Source organism: Planococcus citri, chromosome 4, assembly GCF_950023065.1.
Source record: "Planococcus citri chromosome 4, ihPlaCitr1.1, whole genome shotgun sequence".
Lineage (NCBI taxonomy): Eukaryota > Metazoa > Arthropoda > Insecta > Hemiptera > Pseudococcidae > Planococcus > Planococcus citri.
In genome coordinates, this window is record NC_088680.1 from 34,162,810 (window position 1) to 34,190,251 (window position 27,442).

Genomic DNA, 27,442 nt, shown 5'->3' on the forward strand with positions numbered 1-27,442 from the left:
TCATGAAAATTTTCAGTTCATTTTCATTTCCTGTTATTTCTGATTTCACTGCTACGAAACACATTACAATTTGATTTGATTACGAAAGTTCTCTCTTTTCGAAAATGACGTAACGAAGTACGAAACCTGAAGTTACCAAGCATTAGAAGTAGGCACTTCACTCTTCGCTTCACTTATTCCTACGTAAACCCAATTCGAAAAATCGCCAATGATTCAATTTCCAGATATAAGTTTTAGCTTTCAAGTACACATTCAAGTAAAACACGAGGTTAGCGAGCTTAAATAATGTTGTATTTCTAAGTGGCACACATGATTCTGTTTAAATTAACGCGACACCTCTGTTCATTCAAATTACAATAAATAAGTTTTTTCCACTATTTTAAATTAAATAAAAAGACATGATTAAAACATAAAAAGATGAGGATTAAAACTATACATAAAAATCTTTTTTTTTTTAAAGATAAAAAAACGACACCAGGTTTTTTCAAACAATTCGAATGCTTATTGATTTTGGAAATATTCTTGAGCTCCTTTCGGGTCTGGTTTCATAGATTTACTACCCGGTTTCCAATTAGCGGGACAAACTGCGCAAGAAAATTCAAACATTATTAAGAGAACATTGATTCGTTATCGTAAATCACATTACGTGGTCATTCGAGCATTATGTCCAAATTGCCAAAACGTTTAAAACCGGTTCTTATCGTTTCATCATCGATGTAATTTCTGATACGCATCTTTCCGACAAGATGGCAACCAATACACATACGTGTATCGTTATCTTTCAACTTGTTGCATGTTGAAAAACGAACTTTTTTTGTCCAACGATAATACCCCTAGTAATTTATCCAAAAACATACTATAAATTATCGAATGACATAACAAAGTTTTTCTTATCGGAATTTTACACGTTTACTCGAGCTACAAATGACCACGCGCTTTTGTTAAAATATGTTTAAATTTGACAACTATATACACGTACCTTCTCCGTGCTTATCGGTAAATTGGAATGCTTGTACTAAACGGAGTGTTTCGTCTACAGATCTTCCCACTGGGAGGTCGTTGATCGTAACTTGTCTTAAGGTACCTTTGTCATCGATGATGAATAAACCACGGAAAGGTATACCAGTTTCTTCGTTGTAGACGCCGTATGATTTGGCGATGGTCGCCGATTTATCAGCTAACAAAGCGATATTCATTTGACCGAGACCACCTTGGTTTCTTGGAGTATTCACCCAGGCCAAATGACAGAAATGACTGTCGCATGATGCAGCTACGACTTCGCAACCGATTTTTTTGAATTCTTCAACTCTATCAGAGAAAGCGATTATTTCTGTGGGACAAACGAACGTACTGCAAAAAAAAGATCACATTAGCGCATAAATCTTAGCTACGATTGTATTGAAATTATTCAACTTACAAATCTAACGGGTAGAAGAACAAAACCAAGTATTTTCCTTTGAAGTCGTCTAATTTGATATTTTTAAATTGACCATTGATAACGGCGGTTCCAGAAAAGTTGGGAGCAGGTTTAGCTAATTGTGGTGCCATATTCGGATCTGTAAAGATAAATTGCACAACTTAACAAATACGCACACAAATAACGAAAAACTGAACAATGAAAAAGCATGCTAAAATTCAGCCTATTATACGTAAGTATCGCATTCGCGATTTAATTGTTAATTCAACGCGTAATAATCCACTTCGATGTTACTGAGATCATGAAAAATAAATCTCACAGGGACTTGAAAATTTTGAATATTTAATACATTACAAATACGTATTATAAGTGGCCGTATCTTTGCAGACATATTCGTGCAAACATTAATAATTCATTACCAAACAACCGCCCATCAAAAGGTAAGTTACAGGTGTTCTTTACTCAGTGAAAGGTGTACTTCGTAATTTAGAGCAATAAGCCGAACAATTATCGAATGAAAATTTCAACCTTTCGGGAAATTTCATGTAAGAAGAGATAATCACAAATTCACAGCGGCGTGAGTAGGTATTACATGACATTAGGAAAACAAAATTTAGACATGGCTAATATTATAGTGTTTGATGAGTACGAAAAAATACACGTTTACAATTATCCAAGCAATAGAAAGCTTTAATTACCTGAAAGCTGAACTTTCTGAGAAAATATTTAAATAATTGAGGAATTTAATAAAACACGACTCACACAACACCACAATTCAATGAAAAAAGTTGCAATGATAAGGAAAAATTCAACTACGTTAGACTACGTTCGAGCTCGCGAATCGCGTGAGATCGAGCCGGCATTCCGGCATTTTCCAAGGTCGTTTCGTTCATGACTTGAACGAATTGAACGAAGTGATCAAATTAAAGATTCGAAATTGTCATACGAAAACCAAGATTCCAAGTCTTCAAGAACAAAACAAGGAACCAATTTTGAATTTTGATTGATGACGTGTATTGACTGTTGACGAGACGAGCTTTCATTGAACTTGAACTCATGTCTCTAACTCTAATCTAATCTCGAAATTGAACAAGAACAAAGTATTGAAAAATGAAAATGAATTTTCATTGAAGTTTTATGTATTTTTGGTTTCCGTGTCTATGTGTCTCCCTCTCCGGAGAATGGAAGCCTTCCCAGATCGGATTTTATTTTTGAAACCAAATCTCAGTTGAATACAGAATAGAATAGAATACCATAGGATAAGGAAACTGAAAAATGAAAAGGAGTTCAATCAAAACTCAGTCCATTTCAGCTTTCGCTTTCAGGATTATACACTGTGCAGTGCCTTTCCAAAATATTAAAGATCATAATTTTCAAATTTTCCTATGATGATTGATTAAAGCTCCAATTTTCGTCTGAAAAATACACGGAAAACACATCCTAACTGGTATTTTTTTCTTTACAAATTTTACAGGAGAACGTTCTGTGTATTTTCTCTTTAATTGAAAAGTTCGAGCAGTGAATGAAAATTAATACGAAATATTTGAAATATATTGGAAAAACAAACCTGAGGAATGATTACGTCTCAATTGGCATTGAGGCGGAACCGTTCCGAATATATTTGGAAAACAAGTCAGAGTTATTACTACGCAGAATAAAATATACATTCTTTTTAAAGTCACCAATGATTCAACGAACTTCGGGTAGAAATATCTGAATAAATTATAAATGATAACTGAAGTTTAACTTTTGATTTGCAACCTAAGATGTTGGTTTAATTTATCTATCAAATGTTGAAAAAAAAATCAGATAGAACGTACTCATATCTATACTTACTAATGATCTTTCAATTTAGAAGCTTATGGGAGTAATATAAATCTAGGAATTTTAATTTAATCAATTCAGTCCTCAATTTCAAATCAAAACATTTTCTATTTCTGCACCTTCAAATTTTATAATATCACTCTGTCTGTAAAATAATTGCTGATTATTTCTGCGAATAATATAATTAATATCACCTATTTAAAAACCCACGTTTTCATAATGTTATAACCGACTAAAATATCAATAAAAATTGAAAAAAAGACGGACGGTTAATAAACGTTACAATTTATTACTTACAAAAACTGAAATAAAACAAGCGCGAGCAGTTCAGAGAGCAATAAGTAGGTATGCATTATCAAAATTGTTTGACAAAAAGAAAAAAAAACATACAAAATACTTTTAAAAAACACAAGTAAAAAGCGTACGTAAAAAAATATCACCGAAGCGTTCACAATGAATAATACAAAAAAAAAACAAAAAAACACAAGAGATCATCAAATATCGTTGACTTTGCAAATTTTCACATTAACGGGCGTGTACTGATGGCAGTAATCGTTTTCGTCAGGTGGTTGATTCAGCGCTTCTTCTTCTTTAGCTGAAAAAATACTTCGACATTAATTAAAAGTCGAGTACTTACGAAAAATGAAACACAAAAATATACTCACAATAAGCGATGATTCCTCGTTGAGCGTAATTTACCCGACAAGAATAAAATAATGGGCAGCGTGACCAGAAGCAACATATTATAATTAAAAATGATATTGCGAGGCAGGATGAAATTACAGTAATACTGACTAGCATCACTAATCTGTGCGGAAAAAGATGAAATTAATAAATCACATAAATGTAATACAATATTCAGGTGATATTTAACTGGAGTTGAATAGAACAGATACATTAATTGTAACTGAGGCAGCTCAGTTACTATAAATGCGTTCCATAGGAACAAGATATTGGAAAATTTATGACGCTCCGTAACACAATTCCATTCAACAACTGACGAATGAAATTCCAGAATTATTTGCGATTAACATTTTAAAACATAATACGAACCGATCGTAATGCTCGTGGTGATGGTTTCGGTTCAAACAACAAAATGTTTCAGTCGAGTTCTCATGCATACAGCAATGCGTATAATTGAGTTGATCTTTTGGCCCCGGACAGTTTATACGATCATTGTTTACCATACACATGTCAGCTGCAACAAAAAAACACATTTCTTAACAGTCTTACAAAATACCTAATTCTCAAGGCGTTACCAGCCAAAATCGAACCTGAAAGTTTCAGAAACAACAGTACTGCTAGATTTAAACTTACCGAGGCTTTGAACGAATAATGAACCAAGTAGTATGAAAAAAACGTTGAATGCGTAATTGGAACTCATGATGAAAATATATCTACTCAACCTTAAAAACGCTGAGAAGAAAATGAAATGAAAATTCTGAAGGTTCCACTAGAAAGTATATGCTAAAGATACGAATCACATGAAAGATAGAACATTCATGTTTCAAAGGAAAGATCCTTTTGAACGTTGAAACACATGGTAGATCACTCGAATCGGATGAATGAATAACGAGCTGTAAACATTCAAACACTGAGCACTATGCAATAAGTCATTTGTTACATTTTGACTCAAAAACGAAAAAGTAGAAAGCTTTTAAGAAATAATTAAGAGTTAAAAGTTACAACTAATTTTTGTTGTATGTTGAATGTTTCACTTCCAAATAAGTACATGAGTATTTTGGACGATTTGGCTCAGATTTATCATTATTTTTATTTTTATTGATAAAATTTTGATAAATCATCAAAAATTTTGATTGGTGGAAAACGTACGAATGAGAAAAGCGTAAATAAAACACTCAATTATGATTAGTTGGTTTTGAAACGACGTCATGAATTTCATAACAAACCACAACATTCCCAACATTCACATTTTTCTTTTTGATTTTTATTTTTTGGAAAAAATTTTTTTTTTCCAAAAAATAAAAATCAAATCAACTATCAAGAAAACAAAATAATATACTACATTAAAAAAATAAAAGAGAAAAATAGAAAGTATTCCTAGTAACAATACGGTAAAAGAAAAAGATCAAGAGATCAAGACTCAAGAGTGGGTTTCATTTCAATATACTGAAGTAGCTTTTAAAGAAGCATAGTTAGCCTGAAGTGAATAGGTACTGAACGAATACTTAAATTTATTCTACTGCAAGTTTAAATTTGAATAAAAATGATTCAAACAAGAGATGCTAAATTTTTTCATCACGTTTTCAATGTTTCCTTACATTTATGATGTCGGCTTCGGAGTTCGGACCAACATCTATAATAAAAAATGTTCACAGTTCACATCACATCACATTTGAATCCATCAACGTCAGTCGTCAACCACAAACCCAGACAAAGATTTGGAATTTCTTTTGAAAAATAAATCAATCAATGAGAGAAATCGAATTCAGTAGAAAAAATCTGGAAAATCTGTTTACTTTGATAAATTTTAAACAGCTATCTTCTTAACTGAATTGATATTGAACTGGCAATTTTAAATAATTTTTCAAGTAGGTACCTACCTAATTTGCGAATTTTTCCACATTTGAAAAAAAATTCAAGCGAAAAGTGCAAAGTTCTCCATCGAAATTCAAAATCATATCTACTCAAAATTTATTGAAAAAAAAAACAAAAAACAAAACAGCGGGATCGAATGCTGATAAGAAATTATGTTGCCCAATAAATGACTGCACCACAAGTACCGCGATACCGATAACTTTGAGGCCAGTAGACCAACCAGCCTTGGCAGCCTTGGCTCAGCACTTTTTGTTGAGTTGAGAACTGTTGAGAATAAGATATACTTTTTTTGTTTCACTCAACTCACTTAAGTTACAAGTAACTTATTTTGAGGATTGGGGATGAAAAGATTGATCGCTCTTAAATTCGTCGATTGTCGAGCTGCCTTTGGGAGAGGAGAAACATAGTATTTGTCTTGCCTAAACGAAGCGAGGGAGCACAATTTTTGAAAAATTCGACTCATAAGTCATAGGATTAGAATAACATTCTTTCATTTATATCGCATTTTTTCAACAGGTTGATTTCATTTCAAATAATAATCAATAATGCGAACATCTTTTAAAAATATTGTAAAAGTTCAGGCTACCTATGCGTAATCATCTGGCTAAGTGAAAGTGAAGCAAGGTCCCAAAATTTTTGATTGATATTGCTCTTCAGTCTTCAGATTTCTGCTATTTAGACAGATATATCTATGATATCCAATGTATTGATATGTGGATTGATGGAAAATAAAAACCTATTCTTGGAGCTGAATTTGGCGTAAAAATTATACACGCTCAGAGAAAATTAAAATAAATTAAAAATTGAGTATATAGGTATATGCGTAGATTGTGTACACTACACTACACTTACCTAAGTATAGAGAAATGAATGGATACAAATAAAATTACTTTATTTTCTCGTACCAATATAACAACTGTTTGTTTCATTTTTTAATAGGTACCTACTTATATTCCTCTGAAAATTTTAAATACATAGCCCACCTAATTTTTTCCATGCTTTTATTGTATGTACTCGTATATATGCACTTCCGTAATGCCTTAGCTTACGATTTTTATAATGCTATATCTATACTAATGTAGCACATTTTGTCATTACAATGAATTTATTTTGCATAGGGTAGTAGGACATTTCTGAAAAAATATATTCTAAAACTTATTATTGTGTTCCTATAACTTTTCATCCTCCAAGGGAAGAGAGTAGAGTACTTACTCCTTTTGCTGCGCAATTTCTCACTACATTTATCTAAAATTTTGCAATTTAAACAAACAAAAAAAATCAAACACGAATTCAAAAATATTTTTTGAATAGAAAACCTTAAACACAAAACTATATGAAATTCAATTGTGTACGTATGCTTCCCTATCCCTACTTTTCGAACGTCGAAAGGGTATAAGGGTCCCCACACAATACGCCGCCCTTGAGTACTTACTTATAGGTATGTTCAAAGAAAATCCATCATTTTTTAATAAAATAAACTGTAGATAAGATATCTATCTACCTACAAATTATTTGTTTGAAAGTTGAATAAGTATTATATTTGAAATTTCAATTTACAATCACGAGTGGTTTTTTAGTTTTAACGGCAAAACAAATAGGTATAAGTAGTAAAATTTACAATCAAAGAAAATTATATAAACTGGGTAGATAAATTTTTAATTTTGTGAGTAGCAAAAAAAAATTGTTTAAAAACGTAAATTTTTAATCGATCTTGTTATGCAATATATATTATGTAATTAAATCGAAACATTTTATTGCTTTAATTTTTACATAAACGAAAACATATCAAAATTATAATAATAATTAATAAGCATAATCAGAGTTTTCAGAATTCGTTAAAACCGGTAACCGATCACGATATTTCTGCAGTAAATAATCCTGTAAAGTTTTTACGTACACCGAATCTCTGCTTTGAGTTCTTTTTCCAAACCTACGAACACATCATCTGCATTAAAATCAATTATGAATTTTTCTAAGTAATTAATCCACCATCAGTCGACCCAACTTCAGACACCATTCCCTAAAATAATTCGTTTTTTTTTTTTTTTTTTTTTTTTAAATAAAAAATCGTGTCTAAAATTATGGCATGACGTTTGAAGTCAGTACGTTTGAGTTGGACAGTGGTTAAATTTTCGTTTAGCATTCAAGTGTATACTGTACCTAGGTCTTCCTACGACTGCATAAAAATGGCTCAAATTGTTTAAATGAGATCGTAACTCATTTGGTGATTCGAATGGTCTATCTTTATCTTCTGAGGAAAAAATATCTGTGAGTAACATTTCTGGTTCTGCGCAATTTGCTGATACCATTAGCATAAAGTATAAAGTTACAATCGTGGCGACTATTATTTTCATGTTATTATCTGCAAAAAAAAAAAAAAAAAAAATGAAGCACAAAATATAATAAGTTTATGGAAACATATTGTACCTACACTTTTACGAAAGAATATATGTAGGTGAATTAAGTAAATGGTGCTATTTCATATGAACGGATGTACCTAATTAATACACGCCCATACGAAACCACGTCAAATGCAAGCTCATCATTAGAGATTATTTTTTTAAAAAGATTTGCTCTCGAAATCAAGTCACTCAAAAGCGAATTTGTGGCTTTCAACCTAATTTGTAGACGGCTACATAGGCTCATTTAATTTTTCTGTTTGATAGGTGATAATAATACATTAGATACCCATATTTAATTACAATCATATCATCTACCTACACATTCTTTTTGGGAAACAAACTCACAAAGTTCACTACTACGTATTTTTCGATCTCATCTATCGCAAACAGGATAAAAAGAAGGAGCATTTATTTACTGCGCTTTGTTTTGCATTACCCAACTTTTTCTTTTAGTTGAAAATACGATATGTCTTGTTATGTAAGTACGTTCAGACTTGGTTAAAGTAAAAAACCAATTTTTTATGCCCTTTATCCTTATAAAAGGACTATATCCCTTTGAGAATATTCGATAAATTTTGTTATTCTGTTCATCGATTCGTAACGAAATTAGGTAGATACGAATTTCTTTTCTAAAACTGAAACAGCTAGAAAATGATGCGTCGGAAGTAGAGACGGGAATGCAATTAAATTATGGGTATTTAATACTATTAAAGCGGTACTGTATAAAGGATACTTTGATAAATGAACCCTAGGCTATAGTGTGGAACTATGAAGTCTTTCGATGTCACCTATATGTTGAATATAATGGTGAGTAGTTTCGATGAGTGAAAGAATAAGACAAGAAAAAGCAGGAGTGAGGATTTCTTTTTTTTTGAAGAAATGTCATGACAGATACTTGAATGTATAGCAGTTTGAAGACGGTAGCAATAAAGTACGTAGCTAGGAATAGGAACTTCCATTCTTCAAGTCAAAAGATTTCATAATGTGCATAAACGGCATTGCATAGGCAACCCAAATAACACGAGCGCACAACTGAAGAAGAACAGCCAAAGTGGCGCTGTTCCAGTGGTTACGGTGATTAAAGAATAATTACTGACTGCACTGATTGAGTCAGAACGTGAGAAAAAAAATGAAATTAATTATTAAAAATTAAAATTTCACGAAATCCTCATGTCCATGATTATTGTGCTTTGAAGTTCTTATGAAGTTGTCATTAATTGAACAGTTCGTTCTTTGTTACCTATTGACTATAATTATGCCGGAGGATGTACTAAAAGATAATGATCGCGATTGTGTTTTGATGCTTGTGCCTCATCGTACGCGTGGTGTACCGCGTGCTACTGTATAATTTTCGGACCCGGCGACATTTCAATCAACAGCATATTCTGCTTTATTTCATTCATCATCTCAATAAATGACGATAACTAATTACAAATTAATTACACGACGATTCCGATTAAAATAAAAACGAAAAAAACTGAATGAAATGGCATTCTTTTCAAACAGCGAAAACATCAACAGATGAAATAAAGGGCGAACTGGTGAGTAATTTTAGGATATTCGATCGAACTTATCACCTTTCAAACGTATAAACAACGGGAGCTTCTAATGAAGTGGAAATAAGCGAAAAAATCTTAGCTTTTTTTCTTTTGTTACTTTTGTTTCAAACGTAGTTTGTATCGTACCTATTGAAACATTTCCTACGTAAAATTCGGCGAAAAAAATCATTTCTAGAGGGCGATAATTAATAAATGGTTCTATAGAAAATGTTGGCGTTTCGAATTTGGCAAAAATTTGCATTGGTGAAATTCTCATCAAATCAACTCTGTGCATACAATTTTTGTTCCCACATCTTTTCCAATTTTATTAACACTTGTTCTCACTCACTTACTTAAACTCGCGAATTTGAGAAAAACAATAGAGAAAGAAACATAAGTATAAATTTTTACATTTCAAAAAAAATACGACGTTAGTTGAAACGACGTTTGGAATTTTGTAGAATTCCTGGTCAAATTCATATTACCCTACATGAGCTTTACGCTTATAATTTTCTACGACGTGTTCGCACTACAAAAATAAAATTTCCTCTTTGTAATTTTCTCCCACGAGTTTATTAATTTCCTACGTAGGTACTTACATAACATCAGTAAACTTTCATCACCCTCGCATATTCATAACGTAACCTACCTACCTAAATTTCTTTTATTGTCGACGGTCCACGACTATTCTTTTTTTTTTTGTGTTTTGTACAGAATTAGCAAACTCGCCAACTTGCTATTGTTTTTTGTTTTACGCCGCGAGAATTTTTTCCCCCTTAAATTTACGAACAAAATGAAGTGACGATTTTTTCAACATGAAATTATTGTTGTTTTATCATTACGGATTAAGCTCATAACCTTGATAGACAATTTTCAAACATTATTGTCTCGTTTTTCAATTTAATGAATACCGGATATTGAACTGTTGCTGTCGAGTTGGGCGAGTTTTCCAATTAAAAATTCAAGTAAGTGATCAGTTTTTGGAGAAAGATATTGTACAGTTTTTGAGATTTATACAGAGGTGTGGTTTTTTCGAGCTGTTATTGTGCTTTACGTTGTGCTTATAGTCCTTGATAGTGTGGAGGTGGAAATTTCGTAGGCTATGGAAGGCAATAAGCTCTTAAAACGTTGGTTCGAGTCATCACAATTTTTTTTCTATTCGAATTTAAAGAGGAAAAAAATTGTCTTCGTCAAAAAATTTGTATTCATTCGAATTTTTCTGCTTATTTGGGTTAAGTAAGTATTAAGTATTTTGCATAGAATTTTTTTGTACTTTCTACTTTCGTCATTTTCTTTGCTAATATCTAACGGTTTCAAAATTAGGTAGGTACCTTAACCTCGATTGAAATTTCGACCTTTTTTTTTATGGGGGGTCTCTAAGCGCAGAATATTATAGTCTCAATTATTTTTACAGTTTTTTTTATCAACGAATTGATGAGTGGGGAGTGGGTAACTTTGAATTGAAACGAAAAGTGAACGAAAAACCGAAAGATTTCACGATTGAAAGATTGAAATGAAATTTCTTACAACATTTCTTAAGATGAAAAAAAAAATCATAATTTATAAACTCTTGTTATCGTTAAAGCGAGAGGGACTACGTACGGGAGAAAAGTGGTGTAGAATGATCTCCTTAATAATTTTGTTAATAAATACCCCTAGGGGGGGGGGGAGATTTATCAGATACCTAGCTAGCTCTGATAGGCATTAGTCTCGAGTAATCCAACTGACTCTAATTACTACTGTATAGTGTATGTACAAGGTTTATTTTATTAAAGTTTCAACAACATTCATCGTATACATCTGTGGCTTAGCCAGGATTTTCTCAAGGAGGGGGCAAAACCTGATTTTTAGGCATGAAAATTTAAAATTAGGGGTAATTTTCTGGAAACCTATCGTGGTGATGTGTGGTGACTATGAAAATGAAGGCAAAATTACTGCTCTTGCAAAGCGAGAGTGAAATTTTTTAGAAAAAATGGGTTCAAATAACAAAAAAACGTCAATTTCTGCATGTTTTTCTTTCAAATTTTTGCTTGCAAGGGAGGGCATGACCCCCTTTGCCCCCTTCACTATGCCACTGGTTTACATAATATATGTATTAGATATATGTGATGTGCTCTACGAGAATCGACCTTAGGGAAAAAAATGTGTTTTGAGAAACATGCATTTAAAGTTTTGAAGTGTGTTTTCGCCTTATTTTTGGGTAGGTATGCAACAGAAACGTCTCCAGTAGTTTCGTCTAGGTCCTCTTTAGCTCTGTGACCGTTCGTGTAAACCAGTCATTACCGCGTATTCCTATGCCGCCACAGGTATGTCAGACGGCCATTTTGTTCCTGGTTTGACGAACTTAGCATTGCAGTTATAGACACTGGACCTGCGGAGTAAGACAACCAACTGGCAGCCATCTTGCCAAAAAAACCTGTGTAGAGCCAATTTCTCCCGCTGAGTGCTCTTGGCTGCGCTGCTGTCGATTTCTTGAACAAACTACATGCAAAATACAGCGCAGCCAAGAGCACTCAGCGGGAGAAATTGGCTCTACACAAAACTCACTACTGTCCCTTTCCCCCATTGCCTGCGGATTGAAGTACAGCGCAGCCAAGAGCACTCAGCGGGATAAATTATCCCTACACAAACTTTCTTTACCGGTTCCATTCCCCTCGGCCTGCAATTGGTTGTCTTACTCCGCAGGTCCAGTGTCTATAATTGCAGTATTATGGGAATTCGGCAAACTTTAACCGCGTATATCTTCAAAACCGTGCACTTTTACAACTTTTTCATAATAACACCTTTGAAAGAGATTTGAACGAGCTTTCCAATGGTACCTATGCTACATGTATCAATTGAAATACATTTAATTGTTTTGAATTTCAGTCATTTTTCAGCACTTCATTTTTGGGTTAAAAATAGTTTGAAATTGTGTGAAATTCACAGCATGTGCTCTAATTTAATGATTACTTTCATTCTACGCCAGAAATTCCGTCATAAAAACCTTGAATCGAAAAACAACAATTTTTTTTTGGTAAGGAACAAAATGGGAGTCTGACATACCCGGGTTACAGTAGCCTACCTTACTGCCACGCGGCCTGGCGCAGCTGATGGATTATCACGCAGGAGGTACTGAGTTCAAATCCTACCTAAGCCAACAATTTTTTAAAATTTTTTTTCAGTTGTTTTTTTCATTTTTAGTACATTACGTGACAGGAGCGGAAAGTATGCGATTAATGAGTGCGAAGTTTAAGGAGCGAGGCGAAGCCGAGCGACTTAAATCGCTCAAGTTAATCGCGTTACTGTCCAATCCTGTCGCGTATACTATTTTAATTTCATATGAGAGGAAAATAAATGCTGAAATTTTTAAAAATTGTTAATTTACAATTTGTAAACATGTGTGGAAAACAGTTACTTTCCTCCCTAGGGAGGGAAGTAACTGCTTTCCGCACATGTTTAGATGGCTGCGTTAAAGACGTATTTTCCAACCGCAAAACTGGCTAGGAAACTACTCATTTTCCGATCATATGAAATTAAAATATTTTTTCAAGCAGATTTTTCACTGAAAATGAAATTTATTCTACTTTTTCTTCTTTTAAAACATTAAAGAATTAACAAGTTTTTATGAAGTGAAATACACGAAACACGAATGGGGCTTGATAAGTGTTTGTATGCAAATTAGGTTATATTTCCTGCCAAAATCATAAAAAATAAAAAGAAATGAATTTTGAGTTGATTTTGGCCCTACTCCTCAACTTTGGGGTCGATTTCCGAGGAAAGTAAAAGAGAAAGGAAGTTGCAGTTTGCACCATTGGAAAGAGAGTATTTTTTCTATAAGAATCGCTCATTAACTTGGAAATCCCTTTTTTTGACCTAAGGTTGATTCTTGTAGAGCACGTCATATGTAGTATGTAACAAATGTGATTCATATTGATTATAATCAATGCTACATCGATTATTTTTCTCAAAATAGTGCATAATCGCCAAATAATTGGCCGATTAAATCAGCCAAAAAACATGACGTCATACGGGGCGTTTGGTACCATTGACCAATCAAAAAGCCTGAAATAAAAGATCCAATTAATCTACGATGTCCGGTCATTTAATCGGACCCGAATCAATCGACCATAATCGATTATAATCGGTAATCGTTCCATCTCTGGTAGGTACCAAAGAAGGTACAAATCTCTGCAGATCATGGCAATTGATTGATCATGGCAATTAACAGACATCAAATATTGATATCTTATTCAACTATATTTTCACTATAATCAAATATGCAAAAGAGATTAAAACATTTGTAAGTATCAGATCATTGTCTTCAACTTACCATAAAATGACTTCATCAATTAACTTATAGGTTAGGCATAGGCTACAATTAATTTAGTGGAGACACCACAATGTAAGTCTCTACTTACCAAACCACTGATTGTCTCACCTCTCACCATCTCTCTATCCTTAGCCTACCCCAATAACAGTGGCTGTCGATGGATGCTCTACTTTAAAAGAGGACTGATAAACACACACTCCAATTCATAGATGTCCGGGCTCATCCCAAATTAGCCAAAAATGGTAACCAAACGTTAGATTATCCCTTCCCTATTGACAAAATTATGCATAAAAACAGGTGTGTAGATGCATACTTATGTGGGAAATTGGACTTCTTCAAAAAAAAAACATGCGGTTAAGCCTGCGAACAGCATGCATAAAAGTAATGTTAAAGCATGTAAAATAAAAGAAAAATTTAAAAAAGGGTTTGCCCTGGGCGGGGATCGAACCCAAGACCCGCAGTTGCTGTTATTCCATGTTACCTAACCCACTCAGCCACTTCTCTGCTTGCGAATAATGGACTTATTTCTGCATAAATGTTTGTGCATTGTGAACTTATTAAATTTTTTATTTTTCTCCCAAGTCCAAAAAGTGCAAACATTTATGGGGAAATAACTCTATTCTTTGCAAGCAGCGGAGTGGCCGAGTGGGTTAGGTAACGCAGGAAAACAGTATGTAATTGCAAGTTGAGAGTTCAATCCCCCCCAGGGCAAATTTTTCTTTCATTTTACATGCTTGAACATTACTTTTACGCATGCTATTCGCAGGCTGAATCACATGCTTGTTTTGAAAAAAGTCCAAATTCACGCATTGCTTGTGCTATGCATAAAAGCATGCGTTTTAGCATGCTATCACATAATTTTTGTCAATAGGGTTTGGGTTAATCTAACTTAAATAGATTTAGAAAACACATTAACACCAATAATCTACATTGGGTAAAATCATAGTGCAATCCGACTTGAGATAAATCTCCGTTACATATCAATAAATAGAATTACACTTAACTTCCATCCTTGACAAACTTGACAAGACTCCTGCCACCGCAAATAGCTGGAATCAAGTGATTGTACATACTCTTGGTGTTTGGCATGTAGCACGGTAACCTTCAAGTACATCCTCCAGCACACCCTATATAATTTCCCACGTTACCATGCATCTTTATGTCATGGCAGTGGCACTCATGGCATATAAACAGCATGATGTAAGAATGCATTATTAGAATAACCAACCTAAGTGGTGAAGGCATATTGCAGCATATCACTCTCACTACTCACTTTCAATACTGTTCAAACTGAAAACTCATTTTTTTAAAAAACAATTACTCACTATTTTTTAAATTTTGTATGTAGGTAAGTACATAGGTATGTTTAACTTTTTACAAAGAAAATTCGATTAAAAATAATGTAGACATTCTGCTATAGTAATTGCTAGTAAAACAGTTGACAGAAAATTCACAGGACTAATTCGAGTTGTACAAAATACAAATCTTCATGAAATTACCAGAAAGCAGGTGTTTCCGGTACATAAGTCGGACTCGGAGTCAACGTCCGGCGGAAATTCCTTCGCAACAGGTGAATTAGATAGGTACCATGAAAGACTGAAAATAAGGGCGAAGGTAAACCAATAAAAACGTTATTTTTCAATAAACTAATAGGTAATACTTACCCCCCTTTTTTTTTACTTAGGTACTGCTCTCTTATGCCGAGTTACGAAATAGAATTACGAGCATGTAAAAAATGAAACGTGAAGCTCATCTATAAAGCAACATTTGGATTTATTATTTGTTGTGCACAGCTGCACAACATCGCCAAAATTGATACACTTGATAAGTTTTTGAGCGAGGAAGACCGATGTCAAAGTACGAATACCTAATTATTGTTGGCATTCTCGGGTTTCGATGGTTTAATTGTGTAATTTTATACTTCCTTCTTCCATCACTATTTCACTAACCCAATTGAAATTTTTTATGTTTGATGAAACATTGATTTTTTCGTACCAATTGATTTTTTTTCCCACTGCTCAGTTTTTTTTTTTTTTTTTTTTTTAAATAACTATTTAATTGAAGTTTGTCGTTTAACCTTTCGTTCTATGTATTAGGGTACCTAACTTTGATGAGAACAGGGCACTTTTAATTGCTTTCAGAGATATCGATTTCAAATACTGATAAAGTTTACCTAAATTTCATTAATTTCTTCATCTCAATGAATTTAATCGTATGTACTTTTAAAAATCCATTGAAATAGCTCTCTAATTGAAGATGCATTTGATTGCACAAAATAGTCTTTTTCTTTTCTTTTTGCTGTAGAGAAAATTGCAAGTTTTTTTCAGCAAAAATACACAATGCGAATTTTACGATAATTCGCAGGTGTAAAACACGACGATAGTATTTTGGTTTGATTTACGTTGTAAAATTATTCTAACGTAAAACCGAGCCCGTTTTTATAGCTCATCATAGAGGGCAGGGCCATAAAGATGCAAAGTCTTGACATAACTAATTAATGAAACTTTCGGCTATGTCGCCTAAAAGGGTATAACTTTTTCCAACTTCATCGAATACACAATTAACAATTCAAAATAAAAAATTATCCCGTATTAAGTACCTACCTACCGAAGATAAATCAATAAAGAAAAAAAATTATAACGCGTCTGACGAGAATTTCAAAAAAAAAAGTACACAACTGAATAAAAGTGAAAATCAATTTACAAAGAGCCCTCTCTTTGACGTAAAACTAAACAAAAATAGTTAATCCTTTGACTTTTGTTGAAATATAACTGCGTCACGATGAACATTACATATTTGGTTATTCGTCGTTATATAAGAACTCAAGAAACGCTTCTTGATTTGAAGGATAGGTATTATAGGTACATTTAAAAAACTTAAACCTGTGTCGAAAGACACGAGAAAACAAATTAATTAAAGTTACGCCAATCAAAATATAAGTATATAAAAAAAGCATTGTATTTATTTTTAAATTTACTCAGCATTTTTTTAATTTAAAATTTTCCCTAATAATTTTTATAGAGTACATTTTTCGCCAAGAAGGAATTAATTTTTTTAAGGTATCTTTTAGGTACCTACATTAACTCAAGTCGAATGATAACGAGATGCCGACTTCAGTTTGTCTCAAGATTTAATGAAAATTCGCAGCGTTAGATATACGTTACTTACACTTACAAAAGTCAAACGAAGAATGGCGTAGGGTTGATTTGCTTCGGGGAATACAGGAGATGATATGTACGAGTGTACAAGAATTTATTTATTTCACCTTTGAGAATTTTTTGTGGGATTTTGCAAGTTTTAAATAAAACTGCTTATTCATTGATTGTGCTGGAAAATTTTAATCTCTTTGAAAAACGAACTGGGTGGATTAGGATGTGGTATCCTTTCAACATTGACAACGTTTCTAAGATGATTTGCTTAGAAGCAAGTATTTTAATGATGAAATGTTGAAAATTATCCTTTAGTATGTATTAAAAACAAAAATCACAAAATTGATTAATTTTTCTAATTTTTGAGACGCGATTTTTTGAAATTAAAAATTATTTTTAGCCCCTTCAATTTGCAAGTTAGACAAAAAGTCATAATATGTAATTTTGTTCATTTTTCAAAGTACTACCAAGCGGACCAACCCCCAGGGTCAAAATTAGAGATTTTGACTCTCAGATTTGGAAGATGTATTTTGCCCCTTGAATTTTCAAAATAGGCAACTTGTTTATCTTACTTTTTTTTACTCGTACTTACCTGCCCGGTTATAATTTATGCAACTCTGAAGTTTGTACCACCACCACTGCCTGGACACCCTGTAGACCCAAAGAAAGTAAAAGTTTGGAGTATTTATACGTAGGTACGTTTCATCTACACACACCCTTTATTTATTAAGCGATAATTTCGGTAAATCGTCGTTAAATAATTATAAAATAATCCAGTTCTTTCAAAAACGGGGGAAAAAGTAGACAATCTATCTCATCTAACTGTTGTAACATTTTAATGGAATTGTTGTTTATTGGTGTACGAACAGACAGATACATACAATACGTATATACCTACTTCACTTACTGACCTATCTGCTAATAAGAACAAAATGCTTTAAAATGATATCAAATTCAACTTCCTAAGCCTTACACGAGATGCCGGAAACTCTGCAGTCTGCATTACAGCATCCTAGTTCTTATACGAGTCAAACTGACCACATCTTAAGAGCTTATGGTCAATTAACCTTAACCTCGTGTTCCAGCTAGAGCTACTTCAGTAAGGTATTAACACCTCGAAACAACGCAAACTCTTCGGTATATAAATTGAAAAAATTTCATATCGTTGATGAAACGTTTTTTTTATCGAGCTTTATATCAAAGAAATTATAATCTTCAGAGTTAAGTATGATATTACTATTTCTCGAAAGTTTCATCGTCGTCGTCGTTTAAAAAAGGCATACGAAAGTAACGAGCTTAATAAGTACGATATTTTAACAGCAGCCATTGTCGAAGTATAGTATAATGATAATGAAAAATTATGTAAAATACCCTTTAGTCAATACCTCCGAGGTGTGAAGTTGATTAAAACGTTTTTTATGCCGTCTGCTGGAAAGGTAAACGGTATAGAATAGAGCAAAAGAGGTCGATATAGCGTGTAACATCTTTCATTTTAAGATGATTTATCATTGATGTAGAAATGATTTATTCTGTCGACCTGTTACTAGGAGGTTAGCTTCGATAAGCTCGCAAAATTTAACATGTCTAAGTATAGGGGTAGCATATAGACTCGTTGTGTTTTTGATAGTGAAACTTCTAACGTAGAGGTAGGTACTTCTACTTACCTATCGTTGGATATACTATGTACATGTACCTATTGATTTCCCGTCTCATATGTAAAATGCGTTATAAATGAGAAATTTTTCATTTTTTCTCTTTTTCATCATTCAACTCTACGAAAAAATTTGTTCATGTTCACGAGTCTGCGTTTAGTCGAATTTTTGTATGAGTTTGAAGTTATTGCGTCAGACTCCAACATTGAAAATTGAAAGCAGAAAATTATTTCCAAAGAGACTCAGGTACACAAATGAAAGGTTAAATGGAAAAGGGGCATTTTTCAATTTTTTTGCTGATTTTTACAATTCTGAGTTGACTAAAAAATTTTTTCCATAAGCAAACATTTTTCAATTCGATTTTTTTCTTCATGGAAGAACACTTTTTATGATCACTGAATACTTACGGTGGAATTACTTAATAAAAAGGAAAATTTTAATTCTATTCAGAGTTGTAAAAATCAGAAAAAAATTGACAAAGACTTGTTCCCCCATTAATCCCTCAAATAATTTATTTAATTTACTCTGCCGAACAAAGTGGCTGACTTCAATGTTGTTAAAATATGAAGATGGGCCAACTGGCCAATGTTGAAAAGTTCGACCAGGATCCTTCTTTAGATATCTCTAATAAGAAATCAAACTAATGAAATCACCCTAAAATTGAAAACATCATTGTATAATATTTTCAAATTTCAGCTACTTATCAAGCTTATCTCTGCTTGTTAAAGGATCCACAATAAAGTGAATTTTCTCCTCATAGTTGGCGAGGAATGTTCACTTTGAGTGGGAGATTATCCAGGAAAATTTTGAGCCCTTTAGGTATTTGGAGCCATAGCCAAGGTTCTTCAAAATGAGGTATTTTGTGAAAACACGTCCCCCCCATTTTAGAGAAGTAATGAAGGAACGAAAGGATTCCCTCGGTCACCCTCTTTAAAAAATGGGACTCGAGTGTTTCTGAACGTACCTGGCCATTGAATTCAAAACTCAAGACCACTTTTAGCCATCTACAGAAACACTTGAAAATCGGTGGATCTTGAGAATCACGACTTATTATCAACTTTAAAGTTGTGTCATTCTACGTCAATTCGACCAAGAAGTGGTAAGAGAGGTCGATGATTTTTTTGTAATTTTTCCTCTGTGATGAGACCTTCCGAAGAGGCGACCAATGGCGCAAATCGCAGCCCTCTAGCCCTTTTTTAAAGGCTGCTAGGGGGTGTCAAAGTTTTCAGTGACTTGAAATATCATCCATTTCAACAGTGGATTACCTACTCAATAACCGCGATGCCTACTAAAATGGAACTTTTCCTAATTGTTAGAGGTTTTGCAAGGCTTTTTGGTGATATCTTAAAAATCAGTGTTGCCACTTTTTTTCCGCACGAAATATAGCTCTCGAAAAGTTTCAAAACGTAGTTTTCATATCGTTCCGACTCTCAAAAATTCTGAAAAAAATATATTACGGACAACTTTTCATGCTGAACACTATATTAAAAAATTGGAATGGCATTATTTCGTAAAGTCGATTTTAAAAAAATTGAAAATTTGCGAAAAAATTCGATTTTTTGATTTAAAACACGAAAAAACGTTTTGACTGGTGAAGCTGACCCATTTGACCCCTATTTTTACATATCTGTTGAAAAAGTTGAAAAAACCCTCTCACTCGATGAAACGAACTCATCCCAAAAAAATCAAAGTAAAAAAAAATTCAAAAAGTAAACGAATTTTAATTTTTTTGCTATGAGTGTGATTTTTATCAACTTTTTCATGAAATACGTCAGAAAGAGGTCAAAATAAGGCAACTGAATAAATTTAAACTTTTTTTGATATTTGGAATTGAAAATTGATTTTTTTCATGATTTTTTTCGTGATGAGTTCATTTCATCGAGTGAAATTTTCAACTTTCTCAACGGATACGTAAAAATAGGGGTCAAATGGGCCACCTTCACCAGTCAAAACTTTTTTTCATGGGTATAAGTCAAAAAATCGCATTTTTTTACTGTTGGAATCCTCTTTTTTTCGCTTAAATTTTTTCTATCACTTACTAAAATTAAAAAAAAAAATCAGAATTTTTCAAAATGATCTTGAAAAATATGGTAATCGAGGAATATTGACCTGCTGAACATGAATTCAGTAATCGTTTTCTTGTAAAAGAAATTTTCGATGGTGGGAAAGTGCAAAGTTGATCTTTATATTCCTGGTAGAGGGCTAAAAGAGGTCTTGAATTTTAAATCCAATGGATCAATGATATACAGAAACTTGAATCGCAACTGGGAGAGGGGCTGGTGAACTGAGAGGCTGCACAGGTTTAACTACCCAGAAGTTGAAAAAACACGTTTTTTTTCATCAAAAATTACCCCACTTTGGGGACCTTTGGCTCAAATCCCTGAACGGTTAGGGAACTCCTTCTCTGAGTGGTCATCTCACTCGAAGTAAACTTCCTCACCAATTTTCGTCCAGATCTAGGATTTTGTTTACTCCACCTTATAGTACTTAGTTCATAATATTGTGTGTAGTCTGCGGATAATAAAATATGCTTCGTCTGGCCTCCCCCTTATTCCCTTTATTTGAACCTTTGTTTCCGGCATTCATTCTTTGAAATACACCGCGGAACTAAATTTGTTTAGATATTGTTTTTCACCGCGAATGTGACGTTGCAGCCTACAGTGACGAATATAATTTCACATTTCGTGTCTTCCTGCAGGCTTAGTGTGAATTGTCACATATGAAAACTTACCTACTCTCTATCCTACATCAAAAGTCACCACTTTGAACGTAATTTTGTGCGAGTAAAATTCAATCGAGCTATGTAAACTTTACGCATATTTCAACTTGAAATTAAAAGTTTCTTCTGCGTTGAGTTATTTTCGTAAATTTTTCTTGAAAAATTTTCCCACATCTTTGTTGGCAGGTATTTTAAATTAACGATTAACGTTCAAAAGAAAGTATCGAGTTGCCATACACAGCTTTACTTTGAAATGAGTTCCTAGACAACTATTTTCAGTGAATTGAAACATTTTACTTCTATTCGTGAATTGAATAATTTTTCACATTTTCTATACTCACGTCAAAGTTTTTAGAATTGAAAATGAAAATCAACTTCGTAAGTTTGTACTTTGATTTTTCATTTTCTACAAAATATTTTCACTGGATTCATTTTTCTGCTTCATCTTCAAGTGGACATTGAAAATTTTATGCCATTTGAGAAACAAGCAAGTCGTTACATATCGTAAGTCACCAATCTCATTTCTCATTTATCTCCTCACTCCTGTTGATGATGAGAAGAAATAAGTCAAACCAAGGTATTTCCAGCAGATCCGAACATTTCTGGACAAATGTATACATCTTCATTCCTCCCATAATTAGCTGATCTGCGCTGAATAGTTGTGCTGATGTGAAATAATGAATGGATGTAAGCTCGTACCATCTTTGATAGATTTTTTACATTTTAAAATCCAAAAACAAAAGTATTATTTGTTTTCATTTCGTTTTTTTTTTTTTTTTTTTTTTTTAAATGTAAAGTAGAAAGTACCTTCCTACAGGACAAAAAATATGAAGAGAATAGAGAAAGGTTGCAATAAAGCAATAAATTTTTGATGTATTCTGTAAAACCTACACGAATAATTCATCGTATCTGCCCTCGAAATATTAATCAAGTTAAATCTCCCCCCCCCATCCCTTTTATTCGAAGAAAATATTCCTCGAAAAATCTAGTTTTCCATTTTTCATCTCACTCTGATGCGTAAGCTAAGTATCATTTCATTGTAGGAGATTATTTAGTTCCTGACCTGCTTTACATGATATAGATAGGTACTGTACATGTACCTACCTATACATTTATAGAATACCCTGAACGTGTCAAACGCCTTAAATGTAACATGTAGGCAACTAGTTGGATAATCACACTTTATTAGTTGCATACTTGATATAGTTCGAAGGGGACTCTCTGTACAGAACGATCCAAATTGGATGTAGTTGCGACTAAATGGGTGGTGAATTACGCGAATTATATCTCACTGCAGGTACTTTAATGACTGCAAAATTGACTCTTGAAACGGCTACGAGCGAGCATGATAACTTGAAACAGATTTAGTTCGGTTAAAATATGACAACCACTGCGGCTCGTATCGTGTCGAAACAGTTGTTAAGTTTAATTGTGGAGAAATTCCCTCTTTACTCTACCCTCCTTGCCTTTATTGCAACAAATTGGATTTTTTGAGAGTCGAATTTATCGAATGCTAAGATTTTATGATTGCTTCTCTCTACATTCTTTGCATGTGAAAATTCATTCATCTTTTTACATTGGAATCGTATCACTCAAGCTTCCTACTCGAGTATTTTTTTCCTATGGTTTCCTGTCTAGAAAAGAGTAGGTAGGAAGGCACCTTGTCGTTGGTAATTCTCGTTAATTTATAAAATTATATCACTCTACAGTATTGTTTTTCAATTCGATGGAATATAAATTTATTTCTTTTTAATCTTTTATTGCGAAGCACGACGTGGAAGACGTTTTTCAACTATGAAGTTTTCAAAAAACAATAATAAAAAACAAAGATGAAACACAATCGCTGCCGTCAGCGTCATCGAAAGGAATTAATTAACTTCTATTTTTCTAGTATTTCATTCAGTTTTGTTGTACGCTTCCCCCTGGCCCTGTACCCTATCAAAAAATTGTTAGAATTGTTAATTACTAAGAGTCTTCTTTTTGAACTCGGTCGATCTGATTCAGCCTGGAAATTCTTGCTATTTTTAATTTTCAAGGTTAATCTATTTTGCTTTAAAGGTGAAGGAGTATCTATCTATAGAAGAAATTATGCATCGCCTCCACGTTCAGAAGCTTTGTGTGTATTAACCTACAATTTATTAGGTCGAAAAATTGTTCCAATTGTTTTATTAATACACAAATTATTGTTTTGAAAAATTCAATTCTCTTCCCCGCTCGTGCTCCCTGACTGGAAAAATTTCCAAAATTTTATTCTCGAGGAAAAATTAGATAATAATTTTCAAATGACAAAAACGCTTACCTTTACTCGCTCATGGCCTAACTGTCAAAGTTCGCTTAGTTCTTGTGGTCGTTAAAAAAAATCTGCCACAAGTTAACGTCTGATTTTATGAACATTTCTCGTCGAAATGATATTTAAAGCGACGATCAACCGCCTACAGAGTGGAGTTGAAAGGATGGCATTTTCTTATACACAGTATAATGACCCAACAACAGCGCTTAAACTCATTAATTATCTTACAGCACCTGGGCAAAATTTCCTCTTGTTGGTATATGGAATATTTACGATTTGATGTCCTTTCGACGATTATCATATAAAAGTGAATAGGTACCTATCGTGAATTTATTTCAGGTACTTTGTTGGTAAGTATAGGTTCATTTTTTTAATATTTTTTATTTTTTATCGTCAATAATATCCGTATAGGTATTCTAAAATACCTAACTTCGATTTTACCACCTACGAGTTTCAGTATAGTTGACGCAATGTCATTCTTTTGTCTTTTGACCATCCAGTAAACGAGAAAACAATCGCCTCCGGTAAAATCCCTTTTCTTTAATTAGACAAAGAGTTAAGTTGTAGCGAGAGTAGTTAATGCGATTTAGGTATCGTATAATTTATAACTAAATTAGGCATGTTTCGAATATGAATGTTGAATTGTCATCTTCCGTGAACATGACTGCAGGATATCTAGTGTAGCAATCAAAATTCAACAACAGGGGAATGATTCAGGGATAAGTGGTGGTATAAGGGACAACTTTGGCCACAAGGCTCCTAAGCCTTAGCTATAAATAGTCTATGGCTTCAGTAGCACTCCTCAAATTACATACCTCCTTACAGCGAATTCGCTCTGTATTATCTCATTATTCTTTTTCCTTACGAAGAGTACCTAATCCTTTCGCGGATGTCATCATATCAAGCTTTAAATTCTATCTGCTTTCCACTTTAAGAATTACGAGCAATTGATGAAATTAATGACTTTTTTTTTTTGAAGGATGTGAAATTTGGCTGCTAAAATGAGTATTTACGATCGCCCACTGCATATCATCAACTTCATTTTATGCCTATCTGCCTGCCTCAACAACAGGCAAAAAATTGTCAACTTTGTAATAACCTATTCGTCCTATCCTTGTTTGCTTTATTGCTATAGGTACCTATTGCGAAATTCAATCAGCACCACGCACTTTGAAAATTACCTGTAACTATTTTAATTACTTTTTTATACACGTTTAACGCTTCCATGGATACTGAGTTGATCGAAACCCCCAGCATCCAAGTCTGGAGAAGTCGAGAATTACAACATAACGACAAAAAAAATTTAATTAAACAATTACCAACGCTAATCCGAGGCGTTTATTTTATTCGTATATTTAGTCGAAAACACAAAGTAATAATTAAAAAGATACGAATATTTTTCTTAATTTCTTTTAATTACCGTCCTCTTTTTCGCATCGACAATATACTGTAATTGTCAAAAAGCTACCTACCTGTTCGCGACGTTATATTATAAGGATGAAAATATCAAAAAATTAATTGTTTATTTTTCAAGTTTTCTTCTTCATTAATTAAACGAAGAATGAGCCCAAAAATGGAGCAACAGTTGGTCCTGAATCTTGGATTGAATTGGTGAAACGTACCTCTACCTACCTACTACTTTTCCCCTACATTATTCCCTTGTAAAAAAAAGAGTAGGGGATGAAGAAATGCGGCTTGTCGCGTTTTTTCTCCTGTAGGTAGTTTGAAATTCTCTTTCAGTGTCTCGTCTTTTTTTTTCTCATAGAAGGTATTTCTCGATGTATTCAATAGGTAATTGAATTTGTTTTTTTTGGTGATTTTTCCTTGTTCATAACGCTCACATCTCACTCTCTAAAAAAATACGCAGTCAACTGATGAGGAAATCAAATAATTTTCTATCAATTTAGGTTACGTCATAAATACGGTTCAATGTTGTTAGAAAAAATTCAAATTCACGTACCTACCTAACAATGGTTTATAAATGATTCTCGAAATTTTAAGGAACCTGCGTAAGTAATTAGCTTTCGATGTTTGGGAATGATTCATCTATGAAGCTTTTTCATAGTTTTATAAACCCTTCCTACCTGAGTTGCGTTTCAATTTTGGATTTTTTAAAGTACTTAGGTAAGTATACCATGTACGTACATACATACAAATACAAAACACAAAAATGAGGTAAAATTTGATTTGATTACTATCATTGATGATACCGCTCCGAATTGAAGAAGGTAAGTTACATTAGGTATACAGGATGTCTATACCTTAAAATTAAAGGGGCTGCATGATAACACAAACTGATTGAAAAAAGTGAATTTTTTGGAAGAATTTTTTATAGTGTTTATTTGGATAGTTTACGAATACATTCTACCTCTAAAAAGTGCATTAACAGTCACTGAACTATAGTGGTGCAACGTTATCGATAGGTAAGTATAATTATATTGAATGTAATATATTGATGTAAGAAGATTTCGATGTGCATCGATGTAACATTTCGATCATTGATGTATATCAAAACTGCAAAAATTTGTTAAAAAACTGGGTTTTTGAACTGCAATTTGGACTTAATTTTATAAAAACCAGAATGCCTTGTTGAAAAATTGTACTTGACTCGTGAAAACAGCAAGAAAAATGCAGTTTTGCTGGAACTTGACGAATTAATGAATTATGTTGTTTCATCACTGTAAAACATGCCCAATTTTCCCAGATTTTCCCTCTAAAAAAACATCAGTTTTGAATTTCGATGTACATCAATTTAATCGATGTAAGCTCACATTAATAACTTTGCACCACTACTTGAACTAAAATTTTGCAAAAATTGTCAAAAAACAGTGCTGAAAATAGGTTTAGACTTCAAAAAAATACAAAAAAAGTAAGTATTAAAAAAATGATGTCAATCAGAATACACTTCTGAAATTTCAGAAAAACTAGGCAAAAACAAAGTGAAAAAAAAGGTGTTAGAAACATCTTAAAATTACCTAAGTACATGAAAACACAAAATAAAAATCCATTAAAATCAGTTAAAAACGTGGACGAATACTTCAAATCAGGGCATAATATGAAACCGACTTTCTGGATGCAGAATCCAGGAAACGTTCTGCGCATGTGCCACTTTACACTTTGTGTACTTACTAGGGTTGGTTGCATGGTAGGTTCAGTTGGTTGTAGTAGGCATCGGCCTTTTAATTATCTAGACGGCTACTCAGTACTCATACACAAAATTATCCCACTGGTTATGTCACCAACTCTGTTGATTTCAGATTGGAAACAAACGCATCTGCGCATGTCTCAGGAATTGATGCTTGTAAACAGGAAATGGAAACACCACCAGCACCCCCACTTCCACCACTACTCCACTGACAACAAAAATACACACTTATTTCCTGAGACATGCGCAGATGCGTTTGTTTCCAATTTGAAATTGACAGAGTTGGCGACATAACCAGCGGGATAATTTTGTGTATGAGTAGCTGTCTAGGTACCTAACTAAAAGGTCAATGGTGGTAGGAGTGATGTCAACTGTGTAGCAACTAGCAACTGCAATGCTGAATCAGTGAACCATCTCTCTTTCCACCAGCCCTGT

The 27,442-nt window shown here is 33.3% G+C and overlaps 3 protein-coding genes across 4 annotated transcripts in view; all 3 read right to left on the minus strand.

Moving 5' to 3' along the window:
* Nucleotides 1-269: 269 nt before the first annotated feature.
* LOC135844517 (peroxiredoxin 2-like) lies at nucleotides 270-3,153 on the minus strand. Of its 2 annotated transcripts, none has more exons than XM_065362739.1 (4): nucleotides 2,985-3,153; nucleotides 1,418-1,556; nucleotides 980-1,350; nucleotides 270-584 (listed from the first exon to the last, which is right to left on the minus strand). In XM_065362739.1, exons 1-4 carry the CDS (start codon nucleotides 3,082-3,084, stop codon nucleotides 502-504), a joined length of 693 nt encoding a protein of 230 aa, XP_065218811.1. In that variant the 5' UTR covers nucleotides 3,085-3,153; the 3' UTR covers nucleotides 270-501. The 2 variants fall into 2 exon arrangements, with proteins under 2 accessions (XP_065218811.1, XP_065218812.1); XM_065362740.1 differs by lacking the exon at nucleotides 2,985-3,153 and adding an exon at nucleotides 2,116-2,274.
* A 352-nt stretch (nucleotides 3,154-3,505) lies between these two features.
* LOC135844518 (uncharacterized) lies at nucleotides 3,506-5,010 on the minus strand. Its single transcript, XM_065362741.1, has 4 exons — nucleotides 4,559-5,010; nucleotides 4,295-4,439; nucleotides 3,907-4,049; nucleotides 3,506-3,836 (listed from the first exon to the last, which is right to left on the minus strand). Exons 1-4 carry the CDS (start codon nucleotides 4,623-4,625, stop codon nucleotides 3,736-3,738), a joined length of 456 nt encoding a protein of 151 aa, XP_065218813.1. The 5' UTR covers nucleotides 4,626-5,010; the 3' UTR covers nucleotides 3,506-3,735.
* A 1,696-nt stretch (nucleotides 5,011-6,706) lies between these two features.
* LOC135844519 (pro-neuropeptide Y-like) overlaps nucleotides 6,707-27,442 on the minus strand; it is a 29,857-nt gene continuing 9,121 nt past the window's right edge. The window contains exons 3-4 of the mRNA XM_065362742.1: nucleotides 7,961-8,162; nucleotides 6,707-7,730 (exon numbers count right to left, since the gene is read on the minus strand). Coding sequence (XP_065218814.1) covers nucleotides 7,604-7,730; nucleotides 7,961-8,162 — 329 coding nt within the window. The 3' untranslated portion in view covers nucleotides 6,707-7,603. The remainder of the gene's footprint in view (nucleotides 7,731-7,960; nucleotides 8,163-27,442) is intronic.